Genomic DNA, 12191 nt, shown 5'->3' on the forward strand with positions numbered 1-12191 from the left:
ACTAAATCATTTCTCCTATCGCTGTCGAGTGCTTTTACTTGAGACACAGTCCATCCCCGCAGCAAACAATGTATTCAGTACATTCCTCATATTTAACTTGTAAAATACTCAATAATACGTATAACACCTATGCAAGGTATAACTCAAGTAAGCTGAAAGCCGTTCCTGTTTCATTTTTAGTACATTTGCATGCATGGTCTTATTTGAAGGTAAAACTGAAGTGTTTTCTCCAACAGTCAGAATCACTGTGACAAGTTTCAACACACTATTATTTTTATTTTATTTTATTCTATTTTTTATTTTATTTATTTTTGTATTTATTCTTTATTTTATTTTATTGAAAAATAAAGATGAAGCTGCAGATTAATGGAACTGGGACTTATTAGCTTGGAAACAAGAGGGAACCATAGCATGAAGCCTCACCAAATTTAAAGTAGATAACAATATCGCAGAAAAAAAAACATTTATACATGTTTTTTCCAAAGTCTTGTCCAGGCACTTGAGAAAAAGTGGCTAAAACAATGTACTGAATGTGTGATTATGAGTGAAAAACAAGTCAGCACAGACAGATATGTCTATTTTGGAACTTACTGTACAAAAAAAAACTCATCTAGAAAACTTGAATTGATAATAAAGACTGTTTCTCCCTTAAGACAACTAAGAAGCTATTTGTAAATCATTTATGTATATTTATAATAGTTTATGGTGCCAGTAACGTGTCCAAAATGGCACTTGGGTTCTGGAGTGTCATTGACTACAAGACCCATAAGCCATCGGACCAATTGCTGGCTATGGATCGGCTGTGAGGAACTCAGCTTCTTCTGGCTCAGATATCAGTCAAAAGGTAAGCCACCACTTTGATAGCAAGCTATTGGCAATATTTACAGAGACTGGAAACATTATGGGCAGTATGTGGAGAAATATGAATGTTTGAAACAATGCAACATGAGTTCGTGGATACCTATAGATGTAACAATGTGTTTGGATTAAAGAGTTTGCTGGATTTAGATCATCTGGATTTCTGGGAGTGCATGTAAACTACTTAAGCACCATGTTGTTGGCATATAATTGATCTGTGGATTGTCATAACTTATAATAGGTGAGTTATAACTTTTTGTTTGTTTGTTGTTTGTCTGACAGAAACATTTATTGACCCTGCCGAGAAAGTTGTATCTTGAAATGGCACTGCAAGGAGCGTAGCTTTTGAACAGTAGGTCCTGTGAGTAAATCACTTTAACACTGCAAATATAGCAGTTGTTTACATATGATAATCATCTAATAAAACCTTACTAGGACCCACAGACCGGAAGTCGGATTTTTAACTGCCACTCCTTTTTTGTACTTTTTTCTTTTGACTTTTATATTTCTTTTCTTTTTTTTTAAATTCAGGTTCAGTTGTATAAAGTGCCAACTAAAATGGAATAAAACATCCAGTTTTCTGGTGCTTCTTGGTATAAATCCCCGAAGTAAGGATATAGCTATGTGTATATGAGCTATAACAAATGTATTTGAAATGATTTTCCTGATAGCTCTAACCAAACTAATTGATAACTGGAAATGTTGCAATGTGTGTTATAATTCTTGTACCGGTTGCAGTCTTTGTCTTTGCACGTTAGCGAGCAAACTATATGGCCATTTTTATTCTGGTTATAGCTGTCATTACTATAAACTGTCATAGTCTGCTACACAACAAATTGTTGTATGCCATTGCTCTTTAAAAAGCACTTTAATGCAATCTAAGATCGCAGCAAAGTTGTTGTTCCGATTACCTTTGCATAGTTAATATCATATTCCATATATCAATATTCATATTCATGTCTGTTGGCTTGAGATTATATGTGGTTCCATGGTGTAATGGTTAGCACTCTGGACTCTGAATCCAGCGATCCGAGTTCAAATCTCGGTGGAACCTAATATTTTTATTCTTCGGCTAACATCTGCCACAGTGAGAAAGCGGAGTTAAAATACAGTGTGTTTAGGCAGCATGCGAGGCTACACTGCTCCGGTACACACACATACGATTCCAAATGTAGCTTGGCGACAACAGCAGTTCACTCCCATTGTAACGACGTCAATCCAAGATGGCGGCGCACATAGCACGACGTTCTTATTTACTTTGTAGTAGTGTAGGAGTAAAACTGTTTCCACAACATGTCAAACTAAGGGGTGTCGAGATAAGAGACATTAACAAAGTGTTACAGCTGAGTGTTGGATACGGGACCCGAGGGACAGACATCACACAAGTGAGTTACAACCAGGTTACTACACTAACAAATGCAGCCATCGTTTATGAACGTCACGTCAAACTCTCTTATTATAGCGGGATTAAACAGACCCCCAGTAAAAACATGAGTATTGTTATTATTTGTTTAAACATAAAAGACTTTGTGAAGCCATCTGATGAGTTGTGCTGACGTAGATGTGGAGTATGTAATTATACATACATATTAACCTCATTCAGGTATCACATTATTGTGCGGTCCAAACGAGACGCGCTCCCTGTATATTGTGCCACATTTTACATCCCAGCGACACCACAGATTTAAGGGGCAAAGAGGTTGAGTCTCAGGACAGAGGGGAGCACGAGCAACGGATAATTAGGGGATGAAAGGATAGCATGTGCTGACAGACAGCAGCAGCAGCACTGAGCTTTTCCCTTGACAAACCTCCAGATGTCACTGTTGCATTGTGGTCAGACGTGTGAATGGAGTTTGTTGTGACATCCTCTCCATGTAGCAGTCAAGAGATGATAACTGAGATGAGAACAAGTAATATTTAAAAAAAAAAAAAATCATAATGCTGATCATATCCTTGGTGCACAGTTAATCAGTATAATTATTTTATTATTTTTTCAGGACACACAAGTGCACATCCCAGTGGGTAAATATACAAATATATATTCACTTAAGCAGAATAACAAAGTATTTTCATTACAGATTTGTATTTTTCAGCAATATGTTTCTTCTCCTCCTGGCTCTTAGATCGTCTGAGAGTATCTTACAGCAGAAGCAGTGGTCCTGGTGGTCAGCACGTCAATAAAGGTTCTCAGAATTTAATTTCTTTATTTTAAAGGTCCTTTGTGTAATATTTAGGGGGATTTAGTGACATCTAGAGGTGAGGATTGCACATTTCAACCAGCTGAACTTCTCCAGGTTAGAATTCCTCCAGTGTTTTTTGTTCAGGAATTTTTTAAGAGTCGAATTACATTTAGAGGTATCCTCCTCTCCAAAACAAACAAACCAGGTGACTTAAACTAGTAAAAACACTCAATAAAGCAGTTAAACAATCAGACACTCTCGCCATGGACGGGCAACTAACTATGGTGGCCAACAAAAAAATGTGAATGGCCCTATCTAGAGCCAGTGTTCGGTTTTTCTGTTGTGGGCTACTGTAAAAACACATGCCAATCTCCTTGGAAGAGTGCCCATAGATAAATATGGTTCATGCTAAGGTAACAAAAACACAACAATTCTTTTTTTTTCAGGTGATTATACACTAAGGAAAACATACTGATTACATTATATTCCATTTCTGTCAATATATCACCCTAAATCCTACACAATGGACCTACAAATAATTCTTCTTAGTAGAAAAGACTACATATATGTGCTAAAGCGACAGGTGACTCCTGACAACTTGTACTAGGCCTTGACTCTTAAATTTGCTCTATCTGCACACTATATTCCTTTTTGTAATGTCTTCTCAATCCACAGTCAGCACAAAAGCAGAGGTCAGATTCCATGTGAAAACAGCAGACTGGATCCCAGAAGATGTTCGACAGAAAATCTTTGAAAAGGTTTGTTTTCAATTGCTGTGCAATCAGAATAAAATTGTTGATTACAGTCAAATACTTTTGTATGCAGTTGTGTTATTGTAGTTGTCAACAAAAAGAAATGTATATTAGATTTCCACTGAATTTTCTCTTATTATTTTTCTCCAAAGGATCATTGTGTTGTCAACAGAAAAGCCATACAATTAGTGTTTGAATGACTTCTGAATTTTGAATCTATATTTAGACCAACCGTACACATGATCTGCTTTGTGGCACAGAACAAAAACCGCATCAATAAGGCCGGGGAGCTGCTGGTGACCTCAGAGCTGAGCAGGAGTCAGCAAAGAAACCTCTCTGATTGTATACAGAAGATTTCTGCCATCATAGCTGAGGCCAGTGAGAAGCCATATGAACCAACAGCAGAAGACATAGCTCTTAGGGCAGCCAGGTACTTCTCAGTAAGCAGAGCACATTGTTTCCAATCCACATTGAGTATGAATGTGTCTTATATGTGTGTGTTTGATGTGAAATATCTTGTGCAGGTTAGAGAAGGGGAACAAGGAGCGACTCAAACAGAAGAAGATCCATTCAGTTACCAAGAAGAGCAGACGAGTGGATTTTGACTAATTGATAGACCTCTACCTCCCATGACTGTATTGTCAGTATTTCCATACTATTTAAATGTCCACTGTAAATTATTTGGTCTTTATATTTCTGCACAATAAAAGTGAGTAGCAACATTTTTCATACTGAATACCAGAAAATCATAAAGATCAGTGTGAGATGATTTAAACTACTCCGACTGTATACGGGTGATAAACAGCATTCTGTGACGCATCAGATTCTGTGATCTGCATAGGATTTTCTGCTGTATTTCCACTCCAAACATATTTATCACACTGTATTACATGAGTAGCTATTATTCAAAAATTGTGACCTTCAGATGTTAGAGGGGGAAAAGATAGAAGTGACAGCACAAACTTTAGTTTATAGGTCTGTCTGTTAAATAAATAAATATCAACAGGTCATATCACAATAATTGGCTGAAACTTAGGTCATTTTCATGAAGTTGATCCTCTTCTGGTGGAAGAAATATGACTTGGGTGTCATTAAATAAATTAATTAATTAATAAAATAAATATATACAGTAAATAATGATATCAATAGTAAATACATACATAAAAGCTGATTAAAAAAAATAAAGAAATGTCTTAATTTTATTAATACAATTTTTACACATAATTGATTTAGGACATTTATTTATTTTTGTTGTTAAAATAATTTGTATGTTGTTATTTAATGATTGTTTTTTATTTCAGCATTTGTTTATGCATTAATTTTCCATTTCTGTACTTTTTAAAGTAAATCTCTGTATTTATTTCAACATTTGAAGTCCTTTTGAAAGACAAAAAAAATCTCTAAGCATTAACAAGTAAATATATTTATAAATGAATACAGAAATAAATTACAATATTCCTGCCACAGAATACAGCAGTGTCTGAATGAAGGGAAAGCAAAGCTAAATTAAAACAGAAATGTCAATGATGTGATCACCTTCATATATAAAGTTGCCAATATGAACCGAAGAAAATGATTAGCAGAGGATGGTTTCGATCCATCGACCTCTGGGTTATGGGCCCAGCACGCTTCCGCTGCGCCACTCTGCTTCATACATACAACTTGGTGAGGTACATAATTATGTTTTCCATTTTTTGGTTATGCTTATTCTGTTTTGACTGTCTTCGCCGCCAAAGTATGTATTGTTGTTTCTGTAGCTAAGTGACTATTACGAGACTGATTATCATTTTTGCCATTACTGTGACTTTACGTTAACTTAAATGAAATGTTAGCTAACCTAGCTAAGTGCACTTTCACCTGTTGCTAACGTTAGCTAACTAGCTTGTTCTGTTGAGTTTCACGGCAGAGTTAATCCGAAATGTTGCATTGCTGTGTGACGGCTAGTTCGCTTAAACTGTCATAACCAACATTAGCATTAACGTTAGCTATCAGGAGTTATCTCCATTCATGCTAATCAATAATTCATGTGTGAGTGACAAGCAAGATATCACTTACATGCTTTAGCCGCTGAGCGTCGTTTAACCTATCGCGGATACAACGATTAAGTTATGATACAACCCTATTGTAACACAAGAAACTAATGTGAACAAAAGACGACCACGAAGGGACTCGAACCCTCAATCTTCTGATCCGAAGTCAGACGCCTTATCCATTAGGCCACGCGGTCAGATTGACAAAGGGGGAGCCACCTACTGTACAAATCCTTACATGTCTTCATTATATGTATCATTTATTTAGCCAAGGTAGTCCACGATAAAATCAATTTCATGAATACATGAATTTCCAGAGGAAAAAAGCTTTGCACACCTCAGTCACTGTTGGAAGCACTTTCAGATGAGATAGGGTCACTAACTTTAAACGGGGACCCATCTAGCAGAAACAGCTTTGGACAGCGCCCTACTACGACAGCCCTCAGCATGCACCTGTTAAAATACACGTCCGTGAACTCGAGCTGCAGCAGCTCAGTGGCAGAGACACAAAACAGACCACCACGCTCAAGAGGGAGAATGAGGCTGTAACAGCTGTGGTGGAGCAGTTACAGGAAATGCAGTTTCAGGCCTGTGATGGGTGGGGCTTCTCCCCAGCAGGCCAGGATTCACGTTGCTGAGGTGCAGCTTTGGGATACTTAAATAATACAAATAGACTAAAGATGCAGTCATAATTCGTATATGTTGACGAGACTGATATATATTCAGGGGCGTGGGTTTTATCAGACACCTAATGAGCAGACGACCACATCTGGTGCTGCAGCTGGCCCAGCTTTGACAACAGCTGCTGGCTCTGCTGCACTTCCTACCAGTGATGCTGCAGCCTCTGCCAGACAAGTGTCATCTAAACTAACCTTTGAAATGGCACTAAATACTGGTTGTTGAATGTGTCAGCCTTTTTCTAATACTGTTCACAATCCTTAAAGATAAACTAGGATCTGTTACAGTTTTTATGAATCTCATAGTTTCAGATTCAACTTAACTTTATCATCCCTTTAAAGGATATTCTTTTCTATCCACTGTGACATTTTATGATAAATAACACTGGTTTGCTTATTAGTAGCATGGAAGATGACCTGGCACAGACAAAAGGAATCCCACAGGCTAAATGCACAAGGAAGGCAGGGTAATGATGAGGGACAGGTGGAACTAAACAGGCCAGTAGGTAGCTTCTGGTGTGAATGCCTTACCACCTATTAAAGTTTATATTGTTCTGCCCCAAACACAGAGTAGTGATGGGATTTCTCATTCACTTGTGAGAGCCGGTTCTTTGGCTCTCGTTCACTTTGAAGAGCCAGTTCAAAGATGCAGTTTGTTCGTTCATTTGTTTTTTTTGTTGTTGTTGTTTTTTGCTGTGTGTGCGTGTGGGGGGTGTTAGTGGGTTCAATGACGAATCGTATTGCTGATTTATCGCATCACGTGAGCTGGATATTGTAACATGGACCCAGAATAGACTCGATATAAAATTTGGTGTAGCTATAGCAATGCCCTTTATAAACAACAAGCCTGTCAATACAAGCAAGTGCTAGCGGATAGTGGGTTAGCTTCCTACCGTTCGTTTCTAACCAAGGGGGGTCATCAACACAACGTGAATTAGGAACTGGCTCGTTCAGTCTAAAGAGCCGGTTCCCAAAAAGCAAAAACAGGAGACCCTGACAAGATCATGCAGAGCACTGCTCAGCAGCTGGTTGAGGTTTTCGCAGGTCTCACTGCCACCAACATGACAGTCTGCTTAAAGATCATGTCCTTTTATTCTCTTTACCGCTCTCACATACTTTGAACATAGATACAAAACTCTTCACCATACACCTCTGACTGCCTGGCATCTCTGGCACATGAGCTCCAGTTGCTCAAAAACCTCCAACGCAGTTCAACAAACAATATTCTCAGTCACACAGCAAACAACGCAACAGCAGTAGGGCTGTCTGTTTCCTGTGTGTGGCAGTTATCTGAGGGTCCAGCACGCAACTGAGAGTATGACTAGCCAACAAGCACCAGCTGTTCTAATCAACTCACCTGGCACTGGTCTCCTAAACCATCCCCACACATCTTTGTCCTGCTGTAGTTTATTCCTATGAAGCAGGATGTGACACAGCTCCAACAGGAAAGTGGTGTTCAACACTTGCAGGAAGTGTGGACAATTCAGGACTGCAGAGACTGGGCACAGCCAGCATCAAGGCATTATCTAATCTACTGCCCCAATACAGAAGCAATGCCTGAAGAGCTGTGGTCTATCTTTGGACTTTGTTTTGGAGTTTTCTGTTTGTCTTCCCTGTTTCATGTTATTCGTTCATGTTTAATCTGTTTCCTGTTTTATTTTGTAGATTCTCTCCTCATGTGTCATGGCTTACTTCCTGTCTTTGTGTGTTTCCCCACCTGTTTTCTGTCACACCTGTCTCGTTAGTCCTTCCCTGTTCCCCCAGTCTTCCCTTCACACCTGTTCTGTATTAGTCTTGTTTGCTCCACCCTTGGTGTCAGCCAATCTCTGTTTCCCTCCTTTTGCCTGTGTCTTCCTTCTCCAGCTGTGTCTCGTTGTTGTGATTAGATTTCTGTGTAGCCTATATATACCTGTGCGTTTCCCTTTGTCCTGGCCAGTTCGTCTGTGTTCCTCCTGGGTGCATTCTGTGGTCGTTCCTGCATTCTTGCCTGTGCCCCTCTTGGGTTCATCCTGTTGTTCATCCTGCATTCATCCCTGTGTTATTCCTGTGCTCATTCCTGTTCATCGTGTTTTGCCGGTTGGTTTTCAGGGGGTTTTTTTTGTTCTGCTTTCATTTTTGATTGACTTTTGATGACCTGCCTTGACTGGATGATTTCAATTGGCTACATTAAAACTTGCTTTCTGTTTTAAACTCAAACTGTCTGTTAGTCTGCATTTGGGTCCTCCCCTGAACTGCTCACGTGACAGTATGAACTAACCAAACATGGACCCAGCAGATCTAACTTTTGCAGTAAACCCATTCTTTGGAACCTGGGGTGTCCACAGAGCCTCTATCAGACTCCCAGGTCACACATAAAGAAGTCTTGGTTCTGTCCTCCCACTTCCCATAAGCTACAGTACCAGGTCACCAGCAACCAGCTCAAGTCCCTGGTCACTATAAACCAGCCCAAGTTCCAGTCCCAGATCAACAGCAATCCAGATTCTCTGGCATCGGGGGTCTCGCCAGACACCACTCCTGTTCCGGTGTCAGGGGTCCTGGCAGGCACCACTCCTGTTCCAGCATCGGGGGTCCTGGCTGGTGCCACTCCTGTTCCAGCATTGGGGGTCCTGGCAGACGTCACTCCTGTTCCATCTCGGAGAGTCCCAGCAGGCATTACACCCGTTCTGGCAGCCGCCGTGTGTGCATGCTTATTACAGATGGGGCTCAATCAATGGCTGTAGAAGTGAATGGTCTGGTAGCACATTGGTCCACTGTTGCACCTCATATGATGTCCTTGCACTGCATTGTGCATCAAATGGTGCTGTGCGCAAAAATAACCTGGGAGCTTAAAACGACAATGGACAGCGTGATGGCTACAATTAATTTCATTTGCTCAACATCAAGCCTCCAACATCGCTTATTCTGCAAGCTACTGTCAGACACGTCTGCTGAGCATCACAACCTGCTTTTGCACAATGATGTCAGGTGGATGTCCAAAGGCAAAACACTGGAGTGTTTGTGTGATCTAGGTTAGGAGATCACAACTTTCCTTTGCAAGCTAATGGCCAATGTCTGCTTTCTGAGTGTTATATTCAAACACCTGAATGACCTAAATATAGGACTACAAGGCAGAGACAAAACTGTAATTGAAATTCTGTAACAGATGAGCACATGTGCGACTGACTTGAGCACAGGCAGAAGGCTGCATTTTCCGATGCATTGCATCTCATCCCCGGCACAAATCATGGTTGTGATGACAGATTATATTGCAAGGTTTAAAGAGAACTTTGCTGGTCAATTGGATGGACTTCCTCTTCCCACAGAGGTGATTGGCTTAGTCAGAGACCCATTCACTGTTGCAACTAAAGGGGACTTATCTGCCAGAGCAAAGGAAGTGGTCCATTCCATTGACGAGAGGAAATTCTTACTCTAAGTTGTCAACATGCAGTCGTCCATAACCATGGCACAGGAGCTTCGCATGTTGGGAATAGAATGATTTTATGTGTTTTACTATCAGTTGTGTTTCACTATATAAGTTTTAGATATGTGAACAATGAGAATACTGAGATGATTTCAGCTGATCTGAATGTGTTTGCTTTGCAGAAGTGGAGAAGTACAGGAGAGGAAGAGACATGAAGTCTGAGGAGCACATATCGCAATGCTTAGATAATTAGTTTCATATATGGTAAAAAGAATAGAAAGTGATGTACAGATAGTAAGGTACAGCACGTGTAGGGAGTTGTGTTGTTCTCTTGTCTTTCAAAACAGGAACCACGCCCCCACCGCCAGCGGGAAGGAGTCAGATTAACACGAGGCAGGGGCGTGGTGTGGTGAAGGAGGAAGTGGAACTGCCAATGAGAAGAGGACAACGCCTTGCGTGCACAATGACACTCTGTTACGCTCAAATATACTGGGTCAGGGAAAGGACAGGAGGTCAGACTTCGTGAACTGACACACCTTTGTTGTTCGTCAGGGACGTGAAGTTGAGACCCAGAGCTCTGTAATTTTATTCCTTTACTGCTTAATAAACTACATTAACTGAGACCGAATATCTTCTCCTATTGCTTCATTAAAGAACACGCAGGACTGAGCTCACACATAGCACATTAGAGAGTAGGATGAGACTCTTAGTCCAACACGCATTAACAGGCCTGCAAAGTTTTGGAGAAATGTCAACATACATCAGTTCCCTAATGTTAAGAAAGTAGCAATCATCACGCTCAGTATGTTTTGATCAACATGCATATGTAAATCAAGCATTTCGCACAACATTGTTAAACACTGTTTTTCATTACCTTAATTTGTGTTGGTTTGCATACTGAAAACGTCTGGCCCAGCTAAATTTCTTGGTTTTAAAATCTGGACCAGTTGAATTTATAATTGAATAGCCCTGCTCTACAGGTTGGAGCCGAAGTAGAGTATTACATTGACTTCACTATTGCTGCCAGTAAACAGAAGGACTTACTGTAGATGGAGCCATCAAAAGTGGTGATGCGACACCATTGCAGAAGTAAGTGCAGGCTCACACCAACCACACTCCTCTGACCTGCAGAGGTGACACAGCTGCTACAAGACATCCATAAACAAGGAAAGGACATTTTTCGGATGAGGATGAAGGACTAGGACTAAGGACTTGACACCAGATGCTGCAAAAATAAGGCCAGGAGAATCATTAAAGAACTTAGACACCTAGATAACTTTTCCCTGTAGATATCTACTTTGATTATCATTGTCCCACAAGACAGGCAGAGACACAGATGAAGGACTGAAAGAGGTTTTCTAATGTCAATGGAATCACTTGAAAACAACTCCCCAGAAAAGTGGACAATACTAATACTGGACATATTCCAGGGTTCTAACAGTCATGGAAAACCTGGAAAAGTCATAGAATTTTTCCTGGCCTGGAAAAGTCATGGAATTAGTAAATCATTGAAAGTTGAAAAATGGGATTTTGCTGTGTGTAAAAAAATTCTAACAGTAATCTTCAATTGATAACCTTCCACATAATGTAACAAATACCCCTTTGTAGATACTCTTCTCCCATTGCCAGTAGACCAGAGCAGCTCTGCACCAGGTGAGTATGCCTTTTTTGTGTGTGTCTCCTTCAACGTCACAGACAGGCAACAGAGAACAGGTAAACAGTAGAGAGGTCCATGGAGGCCTATGAAAACTTTATGGTGGTTACTTCTTTTAATGTATCCCTTAGTTATTCAGTCTCTATTTCAAACTTGGTGCAAACTAATTTGGATTGATGTTTGAGCACTGCTTGGGTGGAGATGGACAGTATTTTAAGACGGCTTGTCATTGCATCTTGCCGCTAAAAGGGCTAAATTAGCACGTTCACCCTGGTGTTGTGTTCCCATCGGTGCAGATCAGAGCCAGAGGTGATAAATACCCACGTCTACTGCAGAGTCATTTGACCTGGGTGTGAATACCAGTTTAAACCTTTCAAATAAAATTAAAAGGCCAGATGTTAGTGGCTATTAGCAGTTTTTTGGAAAAGGGGCTATAAAGGTACATTATTTTATGTGGCTCTCAATGTAACATAGCTCACACTGACGTGACATTTCAGTCACCATCACTTATGTTTTCCATTTTCTCCCTTCATGTATGCTAGTTGAAATTATGGTGCGTTCGTTTTGTACTCAGAGGTCAGAAATTCCCAGTTCCCAGTTGGTTTAGTTTAAACTCGAAAGCACCCTAAGATCGGATTTC

General features: G+C 40.1%; 1 protein-coding gene and 3 non-coding genes across 4 annotated transcripts; 2 read left to right on the forward strand and 2 right to left on the reverse strand.

The window, feature by feature from the left end:
• Nucleotides 1-1840: 1840 nt before the first annotated feature.
• On the forward strand, nucleotides 1841-1912 carry trnaq-cug (transfer RNA glutamine (anticodon CUG)). Its single transcript has one exon. It is a non-coding gene; the product is annotated as a tRNA-Gln (tRNA).
• A 9-nt stretch (nucleotides 1913-1921) lies between these two features.
• On the forward strand, nucleotides 1922-5040 carry mrpl58 (mitochondrial ribosomal protein L58). Its single transcript, XM_049563199.1, has 6 exons — nucleotides 1922-2243; nucleotides 2856-2880; nucleotides 2982-3041; nucleotides 3714-3796; nucleotides 4051-4220; nucleotides 4315-5040. The coding sequence occupies exons 1-6, from the start codon at nucleotides 2082-2084 to the stop codon at nucleotides 4397-4399; spliced, it is 585 nt and encodes a 194-aa protein (XP_049419156.1). The 5' UTR covers nucleotides 1922-2081; the 3' UTR covers nucleotides 4400-5040.
• A 327-nt stretch (nucleotides 5041-5367) lies between these two features.
• Nucleotides 5368-5439, reverse strand: trnam-cau (transfer RNA methionine (anticodon CAU)). Its single transcript has one exon. It is a non-coding gene; the product is annotated as a tRNA-Met (tRNA).
• A 505-nt stretch (nucleotides 5440-5944) lies between these two features.
• On the reverse strand, nucleotides 5945-6017 carry trnar-ucg (transfer RNA arginine (anticodon UCG)). Its single transcript has one exon. It is a non-coding gene; the product is annotated as a tRNA-Arg (tRNA).
• Nucleotides 6018-12191: the final 6174 nt, after the last annotated feature.

The sequence above is a fragment of the Epinephelus fuscoguttatus genome, linkage group LG20, assembly GCF_011397635.1.
Source record: "Epinephelus fuscoguttatus linkage group LG20, E.fuscoguttatus.final_Chr_v1".
Lineage (NCBI taxonomy): Eukaryota > Metazoa > Chordata > Actinopteri > Perciformes > Serranidae > Epinephelus > Epinephelus fuscoguttatus.

Excerpts from the sequence above, each read along its gene's own strand:
- mrpl58 (XM_049563199.1), top strand. The coding sequence starts at position 2,082 with ATGGCGGCGCACATAGCACGACGTTCTTATTTACTTTGTAGTAGTGTA. Across the intron at positions 3,042-3,713 it reads TGGTCAGCACGTCAATAAAG|TCAGCACAAAAGCAGAGGTC; the intron begins GTTCTCAGAATT and ends CTCAATCCACAG. Across the intron at positions 3,797-4,050 it reads GACAGAAAATCTTTGAAAAG|AACAAAAACCGCATCAATAA; the intron begins GTTTGTTTTCAA and ends TTTGTGGCACAG.